Consider the following 27,861-nt stretch of genomic DNA (forward strand, 5'->3'; position numbering starts at 1 on the left):
TCTCAAGAAGACAAAGTATTATAATGACATGTGCAAAGAGCTGGAGATAGAAAACCAAAAGGGAAGAACACACTCCGTGTTTCTCAAGCTGAAAGGACTGAGTTAAAAATTCAAGCCTCGAGTTGCAATAGTGAAGGATTCTACGGGGAAAATATTAAACAACACAGGAAGCATCAAAAGAAGATGGAAGGAATACACAGAGTCATTATACCAAAAAGAATTAGTCGATGTTCAAACGTTTCAAGAGATGGCATATGATCAGGAACCAATGGTACTGAAGGAAGAAGTCCAAGCTGCTCTGAAGGCATTGGCGAAAAACAAGGCTCCAGGAAGTGATAGAATATCAATTGAGATGTTTCAACAAACGGATGCAGTGCTGGAGGTGCTCACTTGTCTAGGCCAAGAAATATGGAAGACAGCTTCCTGACCAACTGACTGGAAGAGATCCATATTTATGCCTATTCCCAAGAAAGGTGATCCAACCAAATGTGGAAATTATAGAACAATATCATTAATATCACACAAGCAAAATTTCACTGAAGATCATTCAAAAACGGCTGTAGCAGTATATCGACAGGGACCTGCCAGAAATTCAGGCCTGTTTCAGAAGAGGATGTGGAACCTGAGATATCATTGCTGATGTCAGATGGATCCTGGCTGAAAGCAGAGAACACCAGAAGGATGTTTACCTGTTTTATTGACTACACAAAGGCATTCGACTGTGTGGATCATAACAAATTATGGATAATATTGCGAAGAATGGGAATTCCAGGACACTTAATTGTGCTCATGAGGAACCTTTACATAGATCAAGAGGCAGTTGTTCGGACAGAACAAGGGGATACTGAGTGGTTTAAAGTCAGGAAAGGAGTGTGCCAGGGTTGTATTCTTTCACCATACCTATTCAATCTGTATGCTGAGCAAATAATACAAGATGCTGGACTATATGAAGAAGAACGGGGCATCGGGATTGGAGGCAGACTCATTAACAACCTGCATTATGCAGATGACACAACCTTGCTTGCTGAAAGTGAAGAGGACTTGAAGCACTTACTAATGAAGATCAAAGACCACAGCCTTCAGTATGGATTACACCTCAACATAAAGAAAACAAAAATCCTCACAACCGGACCAATGAGCAACATCATGATAAATGGAGAAAAGATTGAAGTTGTCAAGGATTTCATTTTACTTGGATCCATAATCAACAGCCATGGAAGCAGCAGTCAAGAAATCAAAAGATGCATTGCATTGGGCAAATCTGCTGCGAAGGACCTCTTTAAAGTGTTGAAGAGCAAAGATGTCACCTTGAAGACAAAGGTGCGCCTGACCCAAGCCATGGTGTTTTCAAGTGCATCATACGCATGTGAAAGCTGGACAACGAATAAGGAAGACCGAAGAAGAATTGATGCCTTTGAATTGTGGTGTTGGTGCAGAATATTGAATATACTATGGACTGTCAGAAGAACGAATAAATCTGTCTTGGAAGAAGTACAGAGTGCTCCGTAGAAGCAAGGATGGCGAGACTGCGTCTTACATACTTGGCACATGTTGTCAGGGGAGATCAGTCTCTGTAAAGGGACATGATGCTTGGCAAAGAACAGAGTCAGCGGAAAAGAGAAAGACCCTCAACGAGGTGGATTGACACAGTGGCTGCAACAATGGGCTCAAGCATATCAACGATTTTAAGGATGGCACAGGACCGGGCAGTGTTTCGTTCTGTTGTGCATAGGGTCGCTATGAGTCGGAACCGACTCAATGGCACCTAACAACTAACAATTCTTTGAAACCAAGTAGATTCCAGAAAGAATGCCTTTCCTAGGATAAGTGGCATGCTGAAAATTTGCTGTGGGTTGCAGGAATTTAACTCAGAATGAAAGAAGTTCACCAACAGAATTTCACATTGAAAACGTACTACAGACTTAACATTTTTGAAGCCTTATTCACTGTCTGCTGGCCAATGCTACCACACAACCACTTCTGGAATGGACATAAGGCACGCAGTGTGCAGAATGCCTTGGCTTCATTTAGGAGAAAGGGTAGATTTAAAAGCAGATAAAATCTTCCTGTGGCCAACAGTTCTGAAAACAGATGTCCCCAGTCCACACCCAGCAGATGGAAACATGCCTTTCTTGTTTATATTCTTTAGACCTAGAAAGCCCTCTGGCCACAAGCTTTCCAGAACTCAGATTCCAACAAGATAAACCTTAGTTCTTTGCAAGCTGAGCCTTTGTAACAGCACACACTAGAGGTAGAGTTATTTCAGGGTCTACTTACGCATGCAGTCTCCTCCATACCAGCCCCCTCGGCATTCTGCACAGTAGATCCCCTTCACGTAGAAGTCATCCAGAGTGCCCCCCCATGAGCCATTTCGGCAGGTCTTGCAGTTTTCAAAGATGGTACAACCTAAAACATTTGCAAAAAGTGGGGTATTAGAATACACAGTTCCAAGTTCTGATCAACTACATGATAAAGCACATCAAATTCCAGTACATCTTGTGGCCCATAAATGGTTCGCAGTGGGTCACTGTGCCTTCCAAAGGCCACCCTCTCACACATGACAATTGCCACTTTAACTTCCTATCCACAGTGCCACTGAGGAAGCGAGTCAACTTAGAATCTGCCCTAAAAGGCCCTGCCAACTCCCTTTCTTGGCACAATCACCATCAAGAACCCTAGGTGCAAGCCACAAAAACCAGCCTTATGGTTAAGATGAATAAGACTATGTTAAAATGATATTAGATAGCTCACAGAATTTGCAGAAGAGCCAAAAGGCCAAGTTCATAGCTACACGGCCTAGAACACACAAAGCCGCATAACAAAATTGGTCCAACGAAGGTGCCATTGCTGTTGTCACCAAACACCAGACACTTCTGGAAGTCACCATCCACACTCCTTCCACCCATCCCTCCCAGACCATGACTCTGCTGTAGCCATGGTCACCACCAGAGAGAAAACTGCCTTCTATCATAATGATAGAAAAACAAACTAAAACTATACTGAGATACCATTCCTTGTCTATGAGATTGGCCAAAATCCAAAATGTTGACAAACATTCTCTTGTAAAGCTTTGGGAAAACAAGTACCGCTGGTGTAAATGCAAAATGTACGGAGAAGAATGTGACAGTGGTTGGCAAAATTACACATGCCTCTCCCTTTGACCCAGGAATCTCTCTTCTAGGAATCTACCCCAAAGATACACTGCAAAAATACTAACTGACATATATCTGAGGTTATTCACTGTAGTATTCACTATAACCAAACCAAACCCAGTGCCTTTGTGTCAATTCCGACTCATAGCGACCCTATCGGACAGAGTTAGAACTGCCCCACAGAGTTGCCAAGGAGTGCCTGTTGGATTTGAACTGCCGACCCTTTGGTTAGCAGCCATAGCACTTAACAACTACACCACCAGGATTTCCGTATTCACTATAGTATTGCTTAAAATAGCAAAAGGCTGGAAACAATCCAAATGTTCATCAACTATGGTAATCGACATGATAGAGTCACATGCAACTGTGAAAAGAAATGAAGAAAACAGCTATATACTGACCTGGAATGATCTCCTACATATATTATTAACAGGAAAAAGCAAGGCAGTTAATAGAGTTTATGGTATGCTATCTTTTGTGCAAGAAGGGGGAAGAAATATGAATATATATGTATGTTTGCTTGTATTTTAGAATACAGAAGACAAACCAATAAGCCTATGTGGTAAAGCATGTGGCCTAGTACCACAGAGAAAGAAATTACAAGTGACTTTAAAACACAGTATTTTGACTGTACCATACCTAGTGTGATATATTCTAAGGTCAAAAATAACCACAAAGAAACCATAACTTCGTTTAGTGGTCTTATTGTTAGTACTAACGGTGGTATTGTTATTTTGCACAATTATATCATGGTATAATATCAAACTATAGCATAAAGCAAATAAGTGATTAGGTTATTAGGAAACAGAATTTTCAGCATGAGATAAATGAAATACAAATACAAAGTCAAAGAAGTGAATAATTTTGTAATAGTGCATTTGAACTTGACTATCACTATGAACTTATTACTTTATTTTTTAACAAATAGATATCATAGTCACACCTACTAAAACAAAAAAACTAGTAATAATGATAGTCCAATAGCCAGGAACATGTTTAGTGCCCAGATTGTGGGTCAAACCAAGGTTCCTTAGAGAAATCGCTGATTCCAGATATGGGGCAGTACCTGTACAAGAGGAGTCTGAAATGTCTCGTCACGTGAGAAATCAAGGAAGCATAAACAGAATAGTGTGGTCATGTCACAATGACACAGAAACTGTTCTAAGATGGGACAATGTGTATGTTAAAATGAATAATGACTGCAGTGAATTAAAGCACATAAATAAAAACTCATGGTTCATAATGACACACACACCAAAATCTCTTTGATCACCACTGGTGGTTCCTGGGGCATCAACTCACTATTCCGAAAATTAGTTTTAAAAAATGCCTTTAGCCTACATTTCTTAACCAAACAGTTGATGTGGGACAATTATTCACTACTTAGATCCATTGACCATTGCTGGCATCACTCAAGCGGGGACCACAGATGTTGCGTGCCTCTTGTGTGATGCAATAGGAAACACCTGGCACGACTGATGAAGTTTTCTTGCCTATCAAATAGCCCCCATGTCATTTCATAAAGCCAAAGCTCCCCCACAACCCAACTATAGCCTCTAAAATTTCTAGGCTCTTGAAAATAATTGAAAATCATTTAAAGGCTTCCATACCACAGCAAAGCATCCCTAGTCAATAGCCCCTGACTTAGCTCTCAACATTTCCTGGAAAAGCTTGGGAGAATTACTCAATTGTTTCCCTACCAACCACACTCACCCGTCAGGGAATTTGGGCTGTGGGTTTCTTTTCTAAAATTAAATGTGTAAGTTACACCAAGGACGCTCCTCTTTTAAAGCTCAGCATTATTTTCTTCCAAGAAGAGAGATGGCTTGAGGTGTCATTTGTATACTTGAGCTCCAATTTCTTTCCTTTTCTAAAGCTTTCCATGAAAGAAAGAAGGTTTCTGGCTGTAATGTGTTTTTAAAAGAGGGGGGAATACAGAAATGACAAAAATTCCCAAAGTAAACTTGTGACATCCATTGAGCCTAATGAAAGTGTATTTGAAAACCTCTGTCTTCCTTTTGACCTGGCCTAGAAAAGAAAAGGCTTCCCTGGGAAAGTCAGAAATGTAAGGCAGAAAATGTAAAGGCATCAAGAAGTTTAATGAGCTGCTAATCTTTTTTTAATCACATTGGAGGCATCTTCTCTAATACAAGGATCAGTGTCCACACTAGCCTCCACCCAAACAGACACTTCAAGGAGGTTATCAGATCTGCAATTGTTAAGAAAAAGTAATCATTATCCTCTCTATAGCAATTTTTTTTTTTTTTATAGCAATGGCTGGGGGGTGGGGGGAGGGATTCAAACTCATGTAAAGACAAAGGAAAGGGCAAGATACCTGAGGAGACCTCATCTCATTCAAAGACATTCTCATATTACTGGGACCGCCTCCCAAATGTCCAACCCAGAAACCAGAGCATCATTCTTGCCTCCTGTTCTTCCCTTCCCTCTCCTTCCACACCCAACCAATCCCAAAGTCTTGGTCATTCTGCTTCACTTTAATAGCTTGCAAATCCCTCGCCCTCTCTCTGTCTTCATTGAGGTCCCCATCATTCCTCTCCTGCTTCTAGTCTTGCCTCTCTTTCAATCCTTTCTCCATACTGCAGCCAAAGAGGAAATCTGCTTTTACTGATTTACTAAAATATCTTCACTTGTATTAAAATAACTTCAGAATACAGCCCAATCTTCAGAGCATAGCTTATAAAACCCTTTAGGATCTGGCCCCTGTTGTCTTCTTCAGACTCCTCTCTCTTACTCACTTCTGTCTGTCTGTCTCTCTCTCTCTCATCACATACACACATACACACAAATTCCTCAGCCAGACTGAGCTACTTGGAATTCTCTAAACTCCATGCTTTCTCTTGCCACAGGGCCCTGGCACATGCCATCCCCTCTGGCTTAACCTTACTACTAGATCTCCTTCACACCATACAGTTTGCTGCCCCTATCTTCAGCACGCACATCACCTCCTCCAATAAGTCTCTCCTGACTTTGCCTCCACGTACCTCCATCCCCACCCATGCTCCCATGGTACCGTGTGCCTCTCTTGGCACTTACCATGCTGTATCATAACTGCTGGTTCACTTCTCTACCTCCCCCACCAGGCTGTAAGCACTGGAAATGCAGGGAGTGTGTCTTTTTTTATCACTGTATTCCCAGTACCTGATGTGGTTCATAGCAGCTGTTCCATCTATATTTGTTAAATGAATAAGTGGATAAATCACAGCTTTACAAGTTTAACACTGAAAAGAGTACCAATGCCTCAAATTCCTTTGCCTATAGTTAGCATGGAAACCCTGGTGGTGTAGAGGTTAAGAGCTTGGCTGTTAAACAAAAACGTCAGCAGTTCGGATCCACCAGGCGCTCCTTAGAAACTCTAAGGGGGAGTTCTACTCTGTCCTATAGGTCGCTATGAGTTGGAATTGACTCAAAAGCAATAGGGGGTATTTTTTATAGTTAGAACAAGCTAAACTGTGTCACTTTTAATAATCATGGCGCCACAGCCCCTGATGGCTGCCTGCCAGAATTCAGGCGTTTAGCCACCTAAGCTGAGCCTGTGTTCCCTTTATTACCTCTGACAACACGAGGGCAACCCGAGATCTCCCTTTTCACACTCACCTGGGTGAATCAGGCAGGAGTCACACTCATTCTCCTCGTTCCGGCAGCAGGGGATGGTATACCCCACGACTTCCTTTTTCCCAGGGCAGATACACTCAATCTGATCATATTCACAACATTCACGGCACATGATATTCCATTCGGCCCCAGGGCAGGCTTCGTTAATGACTGTGTACTCTGAAAGGGAAAACCAGCAGGTGAGGACCTAGCTCCTGACAGAAATGGTAACGCCTATATGTCACAGAAGCCCTGGTAGCATAGTGGTTAAAAGCATGGCTGCTAGCCAAAAAGTCGGCAGTTCAAATCATCAGCCAGTCCTTGGAAACCCTACGGGGCAGTTCTACTCTGTCCTACAAGGTCACTACGAGTCAGAGTCCGCTCAATGGCACCTAATAACAACATGCGTCATAGATGTTGTCCTGCTAAGACGCAACCTTGGGTTACAACAAATGTGTTGCTCTGCCTGAATAATAGAGAAAATCCATATGAATTCTTTCTAAGTTAGATCTCCAAAGTGGGGCAGGCCTACCTCCAAAGGGTGCTCAAAACAATCCTTTCCACTACAGATAGAAAACATTAGAACCGCTATTCAATTTCATTTTTTAACCTTAAAAATAAGGAAAGAAATCATTCATTACTAATATGTAATCTAAGTGGAGAGTGACAATAGAACAATTATATAATTTATAAACAAGTATACATCTCTTAGTGGTCTGAACTGGATTGGATATTGCCCTCCCAAAATTCATGTCTACCTGGAACCTCAGAATGTGTTCGTATTTAGAAATAGGGTCTTTGCAGATGGAATTAGTTAAGATGAGGTCATACTGGATCAGGGTGGCCCCTAAATTCAATTGGCTGGTGTCCTTTAAAGAAGAGGAGAGATAGAGACTCAGAGGAGACACAGAGAGAGAGAACACCATGTGACGATAGAGATTGGAATGATGCTGCTACTAGCCAAGGAATGCCAAGGAGTGCCAGAAACCACCAGAAGCTAGAAAGAGTCAAGGAAAGATTCTTCTCTAGAGCCTTCTGAGGGAGCATGGCCCTATAACACCTTAAGTTTGGACTTCCGGCTTCCCGAACTGTGAGCCAATAAAGATCTGTTGTTTTAAACCACCCAATGTGGGGTATTTGTTACAGCAGCCCTAGGAAGCTAATACAGAGCCCATGCTCATTTCTATTTTTATCAGGGTGCACCAGGTCACTGCTTACAGCTACACAGGCTGTGCACTGCACAACTCCAGGGAGAGGGCATTCAACTGTACAACTGTACATTACAGTCTTGACATGTGGGCCAGGCAAAAGGTTGGGAGACCACTCTCTCACTGGGCCATTAGCTGCAAGGCTAATTGCCAAACAGAAACTATATCATTTCCTCCAAACTTGGCTCCTTGATTTTACAACACGCCTTTCTCGTGGTTATCTTCAAAGCTAAAACCAAGAGAAAAGACAAAAAGTACCTTAATTAGTATGTTTGGGGGAATTTCAGTGTTTTACCAGGGTGAACTCATTAGCAGAGCTTCATTCAGTCCTCAATACAACCAACAGTTCTTTCCCATGAGAAAAAAAAAAAGTATTCCTTTCTGGGTAGGATTTTTTTTCTTTCCCTTTTTTTTTTTAAATAAACTTTAAGTAAATTAAAAAGAAAAAACCATCTGGCAAGATCTGTAAGAGGAATCAGTCTGAGGCTTCACAGAGGAACCTAGGCTAAGAAACAGACCTTCTGGCCTTGGTTGGCTCTTCCTTGTTCCCACTCTTCATTTCTAAAAATTTTGTACAAAGGGGATAATTGAGGTAGAAAAGGTCAGGTATTTGAGGAAGACTGCAAACTGGAGGTCCCAATGAAGCTTTCCCTAGAAACCTCAGGCAGGAATTCCCAACATGCTTTGTAGGCTCATGTAAACCTACTCTAGCATTCGTGGTGGCTTCCAAAGTCTTCAATTTCATATTTTAATTTGATATTTTCCGCACCAAATCTGGAGATCTGACATAGGGTTAACCAGTTGCCATTGAATCAATTCCAACTCAGACCCCATGTGTGTCAGAGTAGAACTGACCTCCATAGGTTTTCAATGGCTGATTTTTCAGAAGTAGATCACTAGGATTTTCTTCCAAAGTGCCTCTGGGTGGGCTCAAATCTCCAATCTTTCTGTTAGCAGACTAGCTCGTTAACCTTTTGCACAACCCAAGGACACAGGGTTGACCACTGTTAATTTGCCAAGTGAAGACATTTAAAGAAACTACCCCCATGGACTCTCAGTCTCAGGGCAAAAGAACATTCTAACCCACTGAGCCCATTCCCGTCGAGTTGATTCCAATAATAGTGACCCTATAGGACAGAGTAGAACTGCCCCACAGGGTTTTCAAGGCTATAAATCTTTATGGAAGCAGACTCCCACTTCTTTCTCCCACAGAGCAGCTGGTCGGTTCCAACCACTCACCCTTCAGTTTGCAGCTGAGCATTTTAACCACTATACCACCAGGGCTCCTTCAAGAACATTCTAGTATAACAGAAAGGAGCCACTTGCACAATAAGGGATAGTTCCTTAAGTTGAATAGATTTCGTTTTATGAAAAATTTACTTGTTTTTTTCCCTCATTTTTTCCACAAACATTGGTGGAGAAGCAAGGTCCTCCAAAGGGCATTTGGGTACCACTGGCACAGTTCATATGATACCGTCACTGAGGTTTTGCCTCCCACTACTCTGTGAGCCCCTCACATGCAAACACTAGGACTGACTTAGCTGAGCTTGCCATCATTTCTGATGTTCCCTGGATGAACAGAGTTCTCTGTTTTCACTTACTGGCTTACTGTTTGTCTCCCTTGTGCCACCATAAGCTAGTAGGAACCACATCTAACTTGTTCACAGCTCCTAGGACAGGATCTGGCATACAAGAAGCACTTGATAAACATTTGCCAAATGAATACAGCCTCAACTCTATAGCTACTCTCCCTTCACTAGTCAAAAGTCTCCATCCAGCAGGTCCAGTGCAGAGGCCAAGCTAGGAGAACTGGCTTTGGCCCATAATTTGCTGAGGTCAGAGAGCCCATTCCCTCCCTCAGTGAAGTTTCTGGGACTGTTGGTCCAGGTTACCTGCCTTGGGCCTACATGATCAGGCCCAGCTCGTGCCTCATCCAGCCCCATGTTCTCTCTCAGCCTCTGAACAGCAGAAATGTCTATGGGGTATGGTACTTACGTCTCGCCCCACCCCCTTACTCACCCTAAGCCAATTACTACATCCTTGTAGACTTTGTAAGAAATTATAAAGACTAGTAACTCCTGGGGAGCATTGACAAGGTAAAACTTATTTGCAGCATTTATAAGACTTTGTACTTAATCAATGAATGAATGATTAAATCCCCAGAACTTCTGCACAAATAGACTGGAGGCAGGGAAAGGCAGTGTAGAATGTTGTTGTTGGGTGTTAATTTAGACACACAGTAAGTCCACATCCCATAGGGTTTTCTAGGCTGTAATCTTTGACTCAATAGCAATGGGTTTGGTTTTTTGGTTTGGGTAATGTTTACACGGGGCCTGGGTGGCAAAGTGGCTAAGAGTTTGACAGCTAACCAAAAGGTCAGCATTTTGAATCCACCAGCTGCCCCTTGGAAACCCTATGGGGCAGTTTTACTCTGTCCTATATGGTCGCTATGAGTCAGAATCAACTCAGTGGCAATGGTTTGGTTTTGGTTTTAATCTTTACAAGAACAGATCACCAGGTCTTTCCTTCGTGGAATGACTAGGTGGGTTCAAACCACCAACCTCTCAGTAGCTGAGCACTTAATGGTTGTGCCACCAGGGCTCCTAAAGACTTTGTACTTAAATGTGGAAAGTCAAGTAAGGTTTGTTCAGCTCCAGAAGTGGCAAAACTAAGAACAGTTCCAGCCTGTTTCCCTCTGAGCAGCAGGGCTTATTTACCTCCTGCCCAGTCCTGGAATTTCTGCAGGCCTCCCTTTTACCCAGAAATTACCAAAACCAAAAACTCTTTGCAGTCAAGTAGATTCCAATTCATAGCAAACCTACAGGACAGAGCAGAACTGCCCCATAGGGTTTCCTAGGCTGTAATCTTTACAAAAGCAGACTGCCCCACCTTTCTGCCACAGAGTGGATGGTGAGTTCGAACTGCCACCTTTCGGCTGGCAGCCATGCGCTTAACCACTGCACCATCAAGGCTCCTTATCCAGGAATTAGTTCTCTAAAAAATTTTCATTTGCCTTTCTCTTTGTGTCAATAAGCAAGCCCACTTCTGCCCTCCTTAGCCCATTATATTAATTTTCTAGGTAGGTTGAGAGGTGTGTTCACTATGTCATAGGCGTGAGCATAGCATCATCTTAGCTGAAGAAAATGATCCAGAGAAGTCTATTTACATTGTGTCTGCTAAGCCAGGCAGCCAGCTCCTTTTCAAGGACTCTGTGTATAGTAGACAGAACAATGGTCCCCCAAAAGGTATCCACATCCTAATCCCCCAGAAACTGTGTATGTGTTACCTTACAGGGCAAAAAGAAATTTTCAGATGTGACTAATTTAAGGATCTTGCAAGGGGAAGATGATCCTGGATTATTCAGGTGGGCTCAATGTAATCACAAGGGTCCATGGAGGAAGAAGGCTCGGAGTCAGAAAAGGAGATGTGGCAATGGAAGCAGAGCTTGGAGTGATAATGGAGGTAGTGACAATGGAGGTGGGCCACAAGTCAAGCAATATAGAAGCCCCTAGAAGCCGGGAACAGCAAGGAAATGGATTGTCCCCTTCGGCATCCAGAAAGAACACAGCCCTGGTGACACCTTGACTTCAGCCTCATGAGACTCACTTAATAAGACTACTCTGTCTTGAAAGAAGTATAGCCAGAATGCTTTTTAGAAGTGAGGATGGCAAGATTTCCTCTCACTTACTTTGGACATGTTATCAGGAGGGACCAATCCCTGGAGAAGGACATTATACTTGGTAAAGTAGAGGGTGGGTCAGCAAAAAAGAGGAAGACCATCAACAAGATGGACTGGCATAGTAGCTACTACAATGGGCTCAAACACAGCAATGATTGTGAGGATGGTGCAAGAGCAGGTAACATTTCATTCCGTTATACAAAAGGTCACAATGAGTTGGAACCAACTCGATGGCACCTAACCGCAAAAAGACTCATTTCAAACTTCTGACCACCAGAACTGTAAAATAACAATGTGCTGTTTTAAGCCACTAAGCTTATGGTAATTTGTTACAGCAGCAACAGAAAACTAATACATTGTCTTCTCAACAGAAAGGTTAACCCACAGCAAATCATTTAACTACTGTGTGCCTCGGTTTTCCCACCAAGAGCAGTGCCAAGAATGTGAGTGAATTAATTCATTCTTTCATTTCATAAATATTTGTTGAGTGCCAGCTACGTCACAGGCAGGTGGCTGGGTGCTAGAATACAATGGAGAGGAAAATGGACACCATCCCTGCCCTCACAGAGCTCACAGCTTAGATGAGGAGCAGACGTTAATCATAGGACCAACCACGCAAATATAAAATCACAAGCAATGATAAGGAAATTTTGGATGCCATGAGGATGAATGAATAGCCATGAAGGAATATTAGCACTGAATCTATGGATCTCACAAGGTTAACCCACCAGCTACCACTGAGTGGATTCCAGCTCATGGCAACTCCCTATGTGTCAGAGTAGAAATACGCCCCATAGGGTTTTCAATGGCTGGTTTTTTTGAAGTAGACCATCAGGGCTTTCTTCCGAGGTGTCTCTGGATGGACTCCAATCTTTTGGTTGGCAGCCGAGCTCATTAATCGTTTGCACCACGCAGAGACTCCTCACGTGATTAAAACCAAAAACTCATTGCCATGGAGTCAATCTCAACTCACAGCAACCCCATAGGACAGAGTAGAACTGTCCCACAGGGTTTCTAAAGCTGTGATCTTTACGGAAGCAGACTGCCACAGCTTTTCCCAGAGAGTGGGCTGGTGGGTTCAAACTGCAGACCTTTCAGTTAGCAGTCGAGTGCTTTCACCACCTCATCCCCAGGGCTCCCCTCACATGGTCAAAAAAATAATAAAACCAAACTGTTGGTGTTGAGTTGATTCCAACTCATAGCAACCCTAAACCAAAAAAACCAAACCTGCTGCCATGGAGTCAATTCCAACTCATAGCAACCCTACAGGACCTAGTACAACTGCCCCATACAGTTTCCAAGGAGCAGCCGGTGGATTCGAACTGCTGACCTTTCGGTTAGCAGCTGTAGCTCTTAACCACTACACCACCAGGGTTTCCTTTGCAACCCTAAAAAAAAAAAATAGGAAAGTGTAAATAAAATCACAGAAAGTACTTTGCAAAGATAAGCCCACTCCCCAGGAATACAGAGTTGATGGTTGGAGGCAATGGTTTTCATGGTTTTATGACTTGGCCCCTTCCCCTTTGGTCTGGCAAGTTCACCATCCGTCTTTCTTCTCCAGCTTGAGCAGAGACAGGAAAGTACCCTCAAAGTTTAAATGTAAGAAATAGATAACTGAAATATGCTGATAAGAAATATTTAAAGTTCACCAGCAGAAGAGATTAAAAACACAGTAAGCAGACGAGAGCAAACTCACGGACTTTTTTTTTCCCTCCCTTTATTAGAAGTCTCCTACTATTATTGTGGAGCTGTCTATCTCACTTTTCAATGCTGATAGAGTTTGTTTTATGTATCTTGCAACCGTGTCATTGGGTGCATAAATATTTAATATGGTTATATCTTCTTGGTATATTGTCACTTTAATTATTATGTAGTGTCCTTAACCTTTAGGATGGACTAAACTTTAAAGTCTATTTTGTCTGAAATTAATATTGCCACTCCTGCTCTTTTTTGATTGTTGTTTGCTTGGTATATTTTTTTCCATCCTTTGAGTTTTAGTTTGTTTGTGTCTCTAAGTCTAAGGTGTGTCTCTTGCAGGCAGCATATAGACGGATCTTGTTTTTTAATCTATTCTGCCACTCTCTGTCTCTTTATTGGTACATTTAGTTCATTTACATTCAGGGTAATTATGGATTAAAACAAAAAAAACAATTATGGATAGGTATGAATTTAGTGCTATCATTTTGATGTCTTTTTTTGTGTGTTGTTGACAGTTTCTTTTTCCCACTTAATTTTATGCGCTGAGTAGATTATATATTGTCCTTTCCTCATATTTGTTTTTGTTGATTTTGTTTCTGCTGAGCCTCTATTTTTTTCTTGTATTTTATTTTGATGTGTAGGATAGTTCGTCTCCTTTGTGGTTACCTTATTATTTACCCCTATTTTTCTAAATTTAAACCTAACTTTTATTTCTTTGTATCACCTTATCTTCCTCTCACATGGAAGATCTATGACTGCATTTCTTAGTCCCTCCTTATTGTTTTAATGTTGTCTTCTTTTACGTAATAACATTGCTGTTGCCTTGTTTTGAGCGTTTTTTTAATCTTGATTTATTTTTTTGGTTTCCCTGTCTGGATTGACTTCTGACTGCTCTGCCCAGTGTTCTAGTCTTGTGTTGATACCTGATATTATTGATTTTCTAACCAAAGAACTCCCTTTAGTATTTCTTGTAGTTTTGGTTTGGTTTTTACAAATTCCCTAAACTTCTGTTTATCTGGAAATGTCTTAATTTCACCTTCATATTTGAGAGACAGTTTTGCTGGATATATGATTCTTGGCTGACAATTTCTTTCCTTCAATTTTTTATATAAGTCATCCCATTGCCTCCTTGCCTGCATGGTTTCTGCCGAGCAGTCCGAGCTTATTCTTATTGGCTCTCCTTTGTAGGTGACTTTTCACTTATCCCTGCTGCTCTTAAAATTCTCTCTTTGGCAAGTTTGATTATAGTATGTCTTGGTGACTTTCTTTTAACATCTACCTTATATGGAGTTTGATGAGTATCTTGGATAGATATCTTCTCATCTTTCACAATATCAGGGAAGTTTTCTGCCCACAAATCTTTGACAATTCTCTCTGTATTTTCTGTTATCCCTCTCTGTTCTGGTACTCCAATCACTCGTAGGTTATTTCTCTTGATAGACGCCCACATGATTCTTAAGGCTTCTTTGTTTTAATTCTTTTATCTGATTTTTCTTCAAATATGTTAGTGCCAAGTGCTTTATCTTCAAGTTCAGAAACTCTGCCTTCTACTTGCTCAAATCTGCTTCTCTGACTTTCTATTGAGTTGTCTACATCTGTCATTTTATTGTTAATCTTCTGAATTTCTGATTGCTGTCTGTCTATGGATTTTTCCAGCTTATTAAATTTTTCATTATGTTCCCGAATAATCTTTTTAATTTCTTCAATTGCTTTATCTGTGTGTTCCTTGGCTTGTTCTGTGTATTGCCTCATTTCCTTCCTGATATCTTGAAGGGTTCTGTAGATAAATCTTTTGTATTCTGGCTCTGGAAATTCCAGGAAGGCACTTTCATCTAGAAGATCCCTGGATTCTTTGTTTTGAGAGCTTGTTGAGGCGATCATGGTCTGTTTCTTTATGTGACTTGATATTGACTGTTATCTCTGAGCCATCTATAAGTTTTTGTATTAGTTTATGTTTGCTTACTGTGTCATAGCTTCTTGCTTTGTTTTGTTTCAATATGCCCAAATGGGTTACTTGAGTGAGCTAGCTTGATTATTTTTGCCTTTGGAGCTCTGACATCCTGTCCCCAGATGGCTAGAGCTGTTATCAGGTATATCAGTCTAGGAGTCCATTCACTTTCCTTGTATGAATTCAGCTCAGGTGTCCAGGTAGCTGACCATCAAGTGTGTGGAGGCTCTGTCCTACAGCCTTAGAGGGGCAGGGGTGATTGGTGTAGGTACCAGTATCTGGTTGTAACAGGGGGTCACACTCTGAACAAGGCAGTGAGCTGAGAATCATCCCCCATGTGTCTCTGAGGAAAGTGTGTCCCTGTTCCCTAGAGTGTACAGGTGGGTGGGTTCTGCAGACGGACCATGTGCACCCAATGTTTTTGGTTGTAAGGACTGGGAGATGCCGCTTATCCTTGGACCACTGTCGCAGGTGGCTGGGTGACCTGAGTGGAGCTACCAGTCCTTAGGCCTCTGATGTGGGTAGGTGAGGACCCTGTTTAATAGACAAAGCAATGTCAAACATCAAACACCCACCTCTCTGCCACACAGCTGAAATGGTTGGAGTCTGCCAACAAGGGCCTAGTCTCCTGAAATAGGCCCACACAGGTCCATGCAGAGGGAAAAGATACTCAAAGTCCACGGACCGTTTATGCCTGGACAGGAGCCGCTTCTGTCCTGAGCTCCCAGGTTAGTGGAGTTGGCAAATTATCTTTCCCCGCAAACTGTAAATTTATTCATTCTCCAAGGCTGGGAGGATGGCTCTAAGCACTCAACAGGGCCTATCTCAGGCCCAGGGAATTCAGCCACTGAAGCTGGCTTGGGGGGGGTGGGGCGTGGTAAAATATACGCAAGTACTTAGCTTTTGCCAAGAGCGCTGTTCCTCTTGTGTTCCGGAGGTGTGAGTAGGCTATGTGGCTGGCTGCTTCTCTCTGAGGAAACTGCAACCGAACACTAGTACCAGTCCGCCACTGCCGCTCCAGGAATGGTTCCTGAGGGCTCCCCACAATTCAGGTCCAGTAACTTCTCTCCACTTCTGAACTGTCTCTTCCTCCCCCTGCCCCTCTGTTCATTTTCCAGGCTTGCCTTTGATGTTCAGGGCTCCTAGCTTGTCATAAATATATTCATTTCACTTGTTTTTTCAGGTCTTTGTTGTGAAGAAGGCTCGCCGGAAGCATCTGTCTATTCCACCATCTTGGCTCTGCTCCCTCCCTTTATTAGAAATACATTTGGGGAAAGGGCACATGGTCATCTGGCTTCAGCTGAACAAATTTCAGCAAATTTCAATATGGCACTAAGGGCTGGTTCCAGAAACTAGGATTAGAGAAACATCAACAGCAATAGAAAGTTCTGAATTTTTCATATATGTATGTTAAGGTACTTTAGCATTTCATTAGCTAAAGTACTTTTATATTCTTCATGTAATTTAATCTTGAAAATGATTCAGTCAGGTAGGCAATACATTTTCTTTTAGGTTAAAATCATCTAGTTTGACCCCTTCACTTAACCAGTGAGGAAAGAGCTCAGGAGGGAAGAGTTGGTTCTGTCTGTTGAAACAAAGAGAAATGCCAAAGTTTTTTTAGGGAATTGATTCTGGGGGGAAAGGGAAGTCTACAGAATCCCAGAGCTGGGCAGGAAGTGAGCAAGCTGGACAACTTCCAGCTTTGCCAGCTTGTGGAGTCGAGGAAACTTTACTTTGCCTTTCACATTTAAAAATGTTTTACAAAAGCAATAATGCTGGCCAACTGGCACAGAGTAAACTTCATATCTTTGGTGACCAAGTGAATAAGTGAGTGAATGTATGAAAGTTGGCTGGCAGTGGTGTCATCGTCATCATTATTTTGCATAGGTCCTCACTAGCTTGAGAGTGCTTTAAGGCCAATCTACTTCCACTGCTGACAAGATAGAGAAATAATCCCTCAAACATCAGAGGCTTAACTATGCAGAGTGTCAAGAGAAGCACTTATGTCCCCTAAGCATAACCTCAATGAAAAAGTGCCATGTTTTCAAGACTCTTATTCTGAGGAAATAGGCTACGATGGTGGTTATGGTCAATCTGAAGAGACTCTGAGGGCACTGCATGAAAACAATGGTCAGCCTGTTCCATACCTGATCAAAACATCAGCTGTCAGACTAAAGGCCCAGGCAAAGACCACCCCAGAAGGTGGCAAAGAAAGGCATTTTTATGATGTGCTCACTCCTCCCTGACGTTAGAACTTTCATGTCCACAAAGAGCCCCATGGCCCTCCCATCTGACCCATATTTAATTAAAATTATACTGAGTTTTTTACTGTCTTGCCATTTTATAAACCATCAGAGACCAGAGGGAGAAAAAAAAAGGAGACATGGATCAGAGAAAGATGGAATTAGGCAGCTTGGGCTCCTCACTCATCCCCACTCATTCGCCCACCTCCTAGTGTGCTGTCTGAGCTCCCCACAGTGATGTCTACCCAGCACCCAGCACTGCTGACAGCTGGAGGGTCTGACCGCCGGCTCTGGGGGCTGATGACAGACAGGCAAAGTCCAGGCAGCAATGACGGGACTGAATCAGGACTGATGGAATGCTCAACGAGGCCCTTGTGACTCCATATCTCCTCCTGAGCCTTTGAATCTTGACATGTCTGAGAGCCGTCCTGTGATCAAGTGACCCTCAGTCCCAGGCTGGCTGGATTACCAACCTCAGTGACCTCTATCTTTCCTTTCTCACAGCCTCTCTCTTTAATGAGATAATGATGGCTAGAGAGTTAAGGACTTCATCACCCCCCTGTGGTATCAGAAGTGAGAAAACTCAATGGATCCCCTGGGAACCTGGTTTTAAGGATTGTGTATATTTTGGGGGAGTGAAAAGGGCCAAAAACCGAACCCACTGCTGTCAGATCAATTCCAACTCACAGCGACCCTATAGGACAGAGTAAAACAGTCCTGTCGGGTTTCCAATGAGTGGCTGGTGGGTTCAGACACTGATCTTTTGGTTAGCAGCCAAGCTCTTAGCCATTGCACCAAGGGGTAGAGGGCAAAAATCAGTATGTCACTTCCTTCCTTCCTCATCCTGACCAATAGCACATTGTCCCATGCTGTGACTCCATTAAGGCTGCTCTGCTTCCTGGCCACCAATACAAACTAAGAGCCATCTGAGCCCTTGGCACATACCAGCTCATTTAATTCTCACAACCATACCAGCTCATTTAATCCTCACAACCACCCTTCAAAGCAGGTATTATTTTTTTCTTTTAGCAAACAAGGAAACTAAGGAACAGATAAATTGCCCCAGTAACAGAGCTCTCAGGTAAAAGAAGAAAGATCAGAAACCAGCTCTTTTTGAAGGCTTGTTCTTCCCAATATGCAACACTGACTCTCAGGAGCTCACACCTGGCACTTTACAGGCTAAGAAAAGGAGTGCAGCCACTGGAGAAGTAGACATACTTGAGAATCAGATTGCCCAAATTTGAATCCTGGCTCCACCAGTTAACATGTGACCTGGAGTGAGTCACTGAACTTCTCTGTGCCTTAGTTTCTTCATTATGAAATGTGGGTCATTATGGTACTTCATGGTTGTAATGAGGGTTAAAAAACCCAGTGCCGTCGAGTTGATTCCGACTCATAGCGACCCTATAGGACAGAGTAGAACTGCCCCATAGAGTTTCCAAGGAGCGCCTGGCAGTTTCAAACTCCCAACCCTTTGGTTAGCAGTCATAGCACTTAACCATTACACCACCAGGTTTTCCTATGAGGGATACAAGAGCTAATGAAAGTAAAGTGGCTTACAGAGCACTTAGACATCCGGTGTTACTACTATCTTTATGTTCAAGATAAGCAATTAGGTTCCAGGTCATATCAACAGTCCCCCCAGAACAGGGCTCTCTGCTTCTAATAGTGGCACCAAAGGCAAGGTAGGGAAGACATTGTGGTACTCTGAAATCACTGCAAAAGGTTGAGTAACAGTCTGTTTCAGATAATAATAACAACAAACACTTTTGCCGCCCTTTCTGCATGCAAGACCCTGTTTTAGGTTCTTCACCTATGCTAACTCCTTTAATTCTCACAGCGATCCATAATATAGGTGCAATGAATGTGCTCATTTTACAGACGAGGGGGCTTACGTAGAGAGAGGTTAAATAATATGCCCAAGATCATACAAGTAGTAAGCAGCAGAGACAGAATTCAAACCCAGTCAGTTTGGTTCCAGAGTTACAGCACTTAGCCATCATGCTTGGTCTGGCTCTCAGATCATTCATGATTCCGAACGGCAACAACAATGACAAACATATATTGAGAGCTTGCTATGAGTCAGGCACAGTACTGAGAGCTTTTCAAGTGTTATTTCATTTAGTCCTCACAATGGCATTTTGATCTCACATTTTATACGTGAAGAAATGGAGGCAAAGAAATGTTAAATACCTTCATCAAGGTTACACAGTAACCCCAGCTACCGCCAGTGACCACCCTGGCAGGGAACACAAGAGAGAGTTCCAGACAGAGCAGGAGGAAAATGCAGAACTCGAAATTATATAAACAGACCAGACTCTAATGGTCTGACAGAGATTGGAGGAAGCCCCGAGACCATGGCCCCTGGACGCACTGTTAATCCAGAATTGAAACTATTCCCGAAGTCCACTCTTCAGACAAAGATTAGACAGGACTTTAAAACAAAAAATAATCATGTGAGGAATGTGCTTCTTAGTTCAAACAGATACGTGAGATCAAATGGGAAGCTCCTATCCAAAAGCAGGATGAGAAGGCAGGAAGGGACAGAAACTGGTTGAAAGGACAGGGAAACTGGGAGAGGGGAGAAGGAAGGAAGAGTGTACTGTCACATCATGGGGATTGCAACTGTCACAAAAAATGTGTTTAAATTTTTGAATGAGAAATTAACTTGAGCTATAAACTTTCACCTAAAGCATAATAAAATTTTTTTTTCTAAAAATGGCAAAAAAAAAAAAAAAAAGTTACACAGAAAGTGGCAGTTAGGACTCAGTTTTTGCGTGTGTCAAAGCCTATGTTCTCATCTCCTACACTCCCCAGACCACCAGCATTAAAACCACCTACCATGCTGATTCCTGGGCTTCAATCCAGACCTATTCCCTCAGGCTCCATTGGGCTGAGGTCCAAGTCTCTGCCTTCCAAACAAACATGCTCCTTTGAGAATCCCAGCCCTATGCTATGCTGCTTTCACTACCTCTAGGGGAATGTGTTAACAAAGATCCACCCTTCCTCCATCCCATGTACAGCTGTACTCTGTATTGGTTCTTGCTTCCCACTTGTCTAAAGATCAAGGATAATAACCCTGATTTCTTACTGGTCTTGAAAGGAACTCTGACCGTCTGGAATTCATTCTGGGTCCAGGTTCATGGAACCTCTCTCTTTTTCTTGCTGCTGGAAAACCACAGACAATCACTTTGCCATGGCCTTTCCTCAAAGCCTCAAGAAGATGCAGTGAGAGAGATGGGGTTGTAGTTAGTGCAGTTTAGAAGGCAATGGCATAAAGGGTTTTGGACAAAAAAAAAATGTGTAATTTTCAGGGACTATCAGTATACTAAGGAGCCCTGGTGGTGCAAGGGTTAAGCACTCGGCTGCTAATCAAAAGGTTGGTGGTTTGAACCCACCATAGGAGAAAAGACCTGACAATCTGCTCCCATAAGGATTACAGCCTAGGAAACCTTATGGGGAAGGTCTACTGTGTCCTATAGGATTGTTATAAACTGGAATCGACTCAAAGGCACCCAACAACCACCACCACCATTACTCTCTGCAGCATAAAAAGTCATCACATCTTTGGCTAAGATGCAGATGGCTAAGAAAGTGAAGAACATAACTAAGAATGTCTTCTCCCAAAGCCCACACATACACGGCATTGTTAAGATTGTCAAGCAGTTTGCTCATGTTTATATCTAGCATTCTGGGTTCCTCCCCTTGCTTCTAGATTTCCTAGTCTCTTTTTTCTAATTCCCCCTCTTTAGACACCATTAAGTAGGACATACGTCACCTCCTGCTGCTTCACTTTAGAAATAGCAATTCCACATCCTTAGGCGAGGGGAAAAAAACCAAAACTCTAGCATCCTGGAGGAGTCCCCAGTTGCCATTATCCTCCACAGCTGTGATGCTGAAAATCCTTGAAGGACAGCTGCTTCTGGATTATTTCAAATGTTGGGAATATGAGTTGAATAGATCCGTTTTTTATTAGCCTTGGTTACTGAAAAAATAATTTAATAAAATAGTGTGTATAAAAGTATCTGGCAATAAAGCTCAGCAAATACGGCAGTCAAAACATTAGAATTGCTATATTAAAAACAATAAAGCTTAAGCTATGCCCTAAAAATCCCATCTGGATTTCCCCAGATCCAGGGAATCCATAAACTAACCCACCTGCTCCCAGTCTCAAACACTTCAAAACATCCTCTCTGAATCAGAGCACATTAGGACTGCACAGGGGTCTTGGTCTGCCACTGTCCACCTCTTTGTCAAGAGCTTCAAGAGTTAGTGTTACTGTCTTCACATCCAGATTCATTGACTCCAGGCAGAAGGCAGATTCTACCAAAGGCAGCTGGCCAACAACAGATGTCAAGTGTAGAGAGATGTTGAGGGAGGGTGATGCATTTATAATGATATGTCTGATGGGTCCCTAAGCTCTGAGATGGCAGCAGGCTAGCCCTCATTACAGTTATCTCCCCCGGCTCTGCAATTTAGGACAAGACAAAAGGGAACTTCTTTTCACCTGAGGATTCCTGGCTGGCTCCACCCCTGCCTCACAACAGGTGCCAACATCTGTTCTTTAGACTGTAGGCTTTTAAGAGGCCTCAGAGTTTGGGATGCAAAGTCAGTGACCCAGAGTCACCTACTCTGCAAGTCACGGTCTCCTCAGTACCTGCAAGAACCTGCCCCCGATCCTATTTCAAACATGGAGACACTAAAGGATAGCTTATGGAAAGCATTCCGCCTAAGGCTGGAAGATGGGTACATGCTAAAACCAAGGGAAGAAACCAAGTCATAAGAGACTCACATATGGTGAATCATGAAGGGATTTTTTTTCTGACAGAGTCATAGCTGAACAGGATGGACTGAGGTCAAGGGGATCTCAAGAGGACCATGTAGCTTACATCCTACTCTAGGTGAAAACACCCAATATTTCTACTTCTCAATTCCCTTGTGAAAGTTGTGGTAATGGGAAAAATAGGAGAAGAAAGGAGAGGAGTAGCAGATGACTAATTTCCTGAGTAGTCTCTTTTTCCCAAGCACAATACTAAGCATTTTAAATGGATTATCTCATTTAATACCTGCAATAAATCTATGACATAGACACTATTAACTTCAGCCTACAGATGAGGAGGGGATAAGCTACTTTAGAGAGGTTATGTCTCTTGCGCAAGAAAACTAGCCATGTTTTAAACCATCATACTCTACAGCCCATCCACATACTCATCCGTATGTATACACACACAAACGTATACATTTCCACACTTTTATTCTTCTACGGGCATGCATGTGCAAACTTGAACACATCTATACCAGAATATCTTTAGCAAAGATGAGTTCTATAAATATGGTAAATGGGGGCTAAATCTTTACTGAGAAGGTCATGTGTTACCACTTCCAGTGGAATGCCCTTTAAGGGAACAGCTGGTTTTACTCTTCATCCATTGCTGCTGTAGTCATCCAATCTGCAACAAGTCTGGGCAGAGAAAAAAGGCAGAAACCATGTTGCATGACAACAAGAACAATATTTAGCAGACGCAGGAAAAAAAAAAAGGTCCCAGAAACAGCAAAGGGTCAATGAACATCTCAAACTCATGTGCTGTCTCTACTGGATGCAGCACCAGTGTAAACAGCCCAGACCACTTCCAGGTTGTGCAATTCAGGGTCACAGTGGCTGAGCTTTACCGGGACTACTGGCAAGCATAAGGGTAAATAACAAGAGATTGGAGGCAAGGAGTGTGTGTGTGGTAGAAGGGGGACGGTAATTAGTGATGACTGGGCCTTGGACTCAGCACCCCTTGAAATTAGAAACCAAACCAAGTCCACTGCCATCCAGTTGACTCCAACTCATGGCGACCCTATAGGACAGAACAGAACCGCTCCATAGCGTTTCCAAGGCTGTAAATCTTTACAGAAGCAGACTGCCACATCTTTCTCCCGCGGAGTAGCTGGTGGGTTCAAACCACCCACCTTTTAGTTAGCAGCCAAGCGCTTAATCACCAGGTGTGCCACCGGGCCCCCAGACATTAGAAATATGTTTGAATATTTACCTTATTTTTGAAGGAGAGACAGCATGGCTGACACCAAGGGCATAATCTAATTGTTATGGATTAAAAAGTGTTATGGATTAAATTGGGTCTCCCAAAAATTTATGTTGAAATCCTAATTCCTGTACCTGTAAATATGACCGTTTAGAAACAGGGGTATGGTGCTGTGGTTAAGCATTCTGCTGCTAACCATAAGGTCTGCAGTTCTATTCTGCCCTATAGGGTAGCTATGAGTTGGAATGACTCATAGGTTTTTTATTATGCTAATGAGGGCATACCAGAGTAGGGTGCATCCTAAACCTAATCACTTCCCAATGGTGTCTTAGAAAAAGAGCAATATAGACACAGAGACACACACAGGGAAGACAGATGCCACGTGAGGACCCATCTATAAGCAAAGAACACCAAGGATCACCAGCAGCCACCAGAAACTAGGAGAGAGGCCTACAGAAATAATCAATGTGGCTGAGACCCTGATTTGGACTTTTAGCCTCCCAAACGACAAGAAAGTAAATTTCTGTTCTTTAAAGCCACCCACTCGGGTTATTTTTTTGTTATGGTAGCACTAGGAAACTAAGACAGAAGCTAAGTCATGACTCTTATCACCCCCTAGAACTGCCACGGCACCGTGGGTGCTCCTTAATCAGATTCACACCTCAGTTTGCCCCTTGATCCCAGACCAACCCCGTTGCTTTAAGGAACTTGAATATAGGAAATGAGCTTTCTTGATGAAGCACGCACGTCAGTGCTGGTAAGGATTTTTCTCATGGCAACATGGGCATGCCATCATTTCCCTGGTTCTTTCAATGTCTCTGCAAGTGTTAAGTGATGAGGACATCAGACTTTCTGACTGTACCTCAGCAAAAGTCTGAAGAGAAGCCTATGTTTTTCAGACTTTCAAATTCCCTTCTTACCTTCCCTCTGTAATGGTGAGATAATTGTTAATGTTTTTTTCATTATGGACGAGAGACTAGGGTTTTCCAAACCATATTCCATGGAACACTAATTTCTATGGATGGTATAAGGTATTATGTGAAAAAAAAAAGTTCTGCGATCAAATAACTCTGTAAAATGCTAATAACAGCTTTATTTCAGGACATTACAGAGTCTACCATATGCTTTGTGCATAGTTAATCCCCAGAGCCCCAGACCTATGTCATCATAAATTCCTGTGTTTTCTTTGTTTGTTGCTAAATCTCTCCCGGAATTAGTGTTCCATGAAACCTATTTTTGGAAATGACAGACTGGGCCACAAGCTTTCCCAATAGATTGTGTCTCAAGGAAAAGGATCTTGCCTTATTCATCATTGTATCCCTAGCACCTAGGATCACACCTGGCACCTGGTAGGTGCTTGATAAAGTTTGCTGGAGGGATTCATGAATATGAGCATGGTGACGTATGTGGGATTCCCGTGATTTCCAGGGTAAAGACTATTTATGACAAAGCCTGATGTTAGAAATGTCTCTTGCTGCGACCTTTGGAGTCTCTATTGTATAGAAGAGTGAATCCACTGGGTCCATTATTGCTGAACATTTTTGTTTATTGCAGTTTATGCCTCATTCCCGGAAAGGCTTGAGAAGCTCACTCATCCTGTTATATCAGTGGGTTGGCCAGGGGGGCCAGGCTTGCACAGAAGGGAGGCTGAACACCCATTTGGAAGCAGGCATGTCCCCCAGTGGGAGGAAGGAAGTCAGAGAAAGAAGACCTACAATAAAGATTTTTTACTATCCAGCGAAGACCCCTCCTTCAACTTGCATCCAGGGCAAGATGGAATATATGGGAGTAGATATTACCAGTCAGAAGCTAAGTTCAGGCACCTTGTCTCAGGAGGTCTCAAGTGTTCTCCACCAAGGGCCCCATCACTCTTGACTCCTGAGGAGGAGTTCCATGACGTGGAGGATTAACTGACCTCCTTCAAAGGAATCCTATGAAGTAAGTGGATGTAGAATCATCGACACTTTCATTCCTTGGAGTCCTTAAACGATTCATTTGTTTTTAAGCAACTGTGCCAACATCTTACCTCCATCCACTGGTTTTCTATTAAACCAGCTGGATTTTTTTATTTTTCTAACTGATCATGAATTTAGCTCATGAAGACAACTGCTATTTCTCCCCATGAGCTAAAGTTGCCTGAATGTGTTCCTTGCTCTGTTCTGGCAGCAGCAGCCCTGGTCCTCCAATCACCAGACAGACTGACCAGACTTCTGCTTACACAGATACTTGCTGCCAAACCACTAACTCAACAACCTCAGACAGCCAGAACCTCAGAGATGGCAGGAATAAAGACACCCAGGCTGCAGGAGTAAGGGCATTTCACAAACTTCAGAGGCAGATAGGTAACAGAAATCAGCGTCTTTATCTGCTGCTCAGCCAAGAAGTATGCTTCAATGAACCACTTGAGATAAGACTCAGGACACTAGCATCTAGTAGACAGCAGAACCTCATTCAAGGTTGAAATGAATTGAGTAAAGCCTGTCTCGGTATTAATGGAAGGGGACAGATCTCCATCCCCTGCAATATCCATCAACTGTTACGCCAAAAAAAGAAAAAAAATACACTTCCCCTATTCATTCCAGGCCCGCTCCTCCCATCCAATGCCCTAGGAGTTTAAACAGTCATGATCTTGACAGAACAAATCCATAAAGAAGCAGTGCTACAGGGTGACAGGGTTGGAGTTGAAATATGTCTAATCTTCCATATTGTTCTTCTGCAAACAGACACATGATTTTCATTACAAAAGTTGAGCCATGGGACAAAGAAATTCTCACTTTCCAGGTCTAATCAGAGTGAGGTGCATTAGACTGGGACAGATATTCTGGAAGTTGGTTGGGTGTTTGGTCTGTTTAGCACCCCAGTTTCCTTTAGGGCTCCTTTGGGTTCCATGAGGCTATTGTAACTCTGCCCTTCTGTTTCCCCCTGTCCACTCTGCCTCCAGAGATGTGGGCACATGCCTTTGCTTAGGTCAGTCCAAGGGATAACCAGATTTCTTTACTACCACCACGTTCATGACAACCCCTTTATCTTTTTCTTGTATCTGTCAGCCAAAATACAGCCAGCAGATCTACCACAGTTGACTTGCTGCTGACTGTGACAGCATTGTGTATTATTTCAGCACATAAGTTATGGAGCCAGGCTGTCTGGGTTCAAAACACAGACATCCAGCTATGTGACCTGGGCAAGTCCTGAACCTCTCTCTGCCTAAGTTCTTTCATGTGTGAACTGGGGAAAATAATGATAGCACTTACCTACCTCCTGGGTTTGTTGGGAGGATTAAATAAATACATTGAAAGCATACAGACCACCTCCCATTTGTCAGTTTGTCATACTGTGGTGGCTTGTGTGGTGCAATGGTGCTGGAAGATATGCCACCAGTTATTTCAAATACCAGCAGGATCAACCATGGTGGACAGGTTTCAGCAGAGCTTCCAGACTAAGACAGACTAGAAAGAAAGGCCTAACAATCTACTTCTGAAAATTATCCAATGAAAATCCTATGGATGGATCACAGAATATTGCCCAAGATGTCGACCTGCTTACTTTGGATGAGTCATCAGGAGGAGCTGATCGCTGGAGAAAGACATTATATTTGGTAAAGGAGAGGGCCAGTGAAAGCAAGGGAAAACTCTCGATGAAATGGATTGACACAATAGCTATAACAATGAACTCAAACATACCAAAGATCATGCAGATGGCACAAGACTGGACAATGTTTCATTCTGTTATACATTGGGTTGCTACGAGTTGGAGTCAACTTGAAGGCAACTAACAACAACAACAAAGTATATGTCACAAACTAGTAAGTTACTTGGGTGGCCAAACTTGAGATTAAGTCCCTTAGGTGTGATAGGATGGAAACCCCTTCAAGGAGGCTCCCATGGTTGATGTTTCTTTCCATCATCAAGGGTGAAGACGTTGATGTGCTTCTTCTAGCTACTCCACTCTCAACCCACATGGGCTCTGCATTTGTCTCAGATAATTGCAACCCAGAAAAATGAGAGAAGTAGAGTTGGGTGGGGGTAGTAGAAAGGCATATTATTTAAGAGAGCAGAATTATCTCCAGCCAACTCTAAAGTCTCTGCCTGCCTTGAGTGGTTTTATTTACAGGTATGAGGTTTTACATCTTTCTCCCCATTATACACCTAACGCTTTGGCCCAGATCTTGTGATGACTGACAAACAGAATTTACTAGACATGGAGCAGGCTTGGAATCTGATAGATTTTCTGCCACTGATCTGGTAGCTTTCAATGTTCCGGCAGGCCCTCTACCCTGGAATTCGGGAGCTAGAAAA

The 27,861-nt window shown here is 42.7% G+C and overlaps 1 protein-coding gene across 5 annotated transcripts in view; it reads right to left on the reverse strand.

Moving 5' to 3' along the window:
* SLC1A2 (solute carrier family 1 member 2) overlaps positions 1 to 27,861 on the reverse strand; it is a 405,614-nt gene that overhangs the window by 275,865 nt on the left and 101,888 nt on the right. For all 5 annotated transcript variants that reach the window (XM_049889387.1, XM_049889386.1, XM_049889390.1 and 2 more), the window contains 2 exons: positions 6,768 to 6,944; positions 2,278 to 2,406 (listed from right to left, as the gene is read on the reverse strand). In XM_049889387.1, coding sequence (XP_049745344.1) covers positions 2,278 to 2,406; positions 6,768 to 6,897 — 259 coding nt within the window. In that variant the 5' untranslated portion in view covers positions 6,898 to 6,944. The remainder of the gene's footprint in view (positions 1 to 2,277; positions 2,407 to 6,767; positions 6,945 to 27,861) is intronic.

This window comes from Elephas maximus, chromosome 7 (assembly GCF_024166365.1).
Source record: "Elephas maximus indicus isolate mEleMax1 chromosome 7, mEleMax1 primary haplotype, whole genome shotgun sequence".
NCBI classification, from domain to species: domain Eukaryota; kingdom Metazoa; phylum Chordata; class Mammalia; order Proboscidea; family Elephantidae; genus Elephas; species Elephas maximus.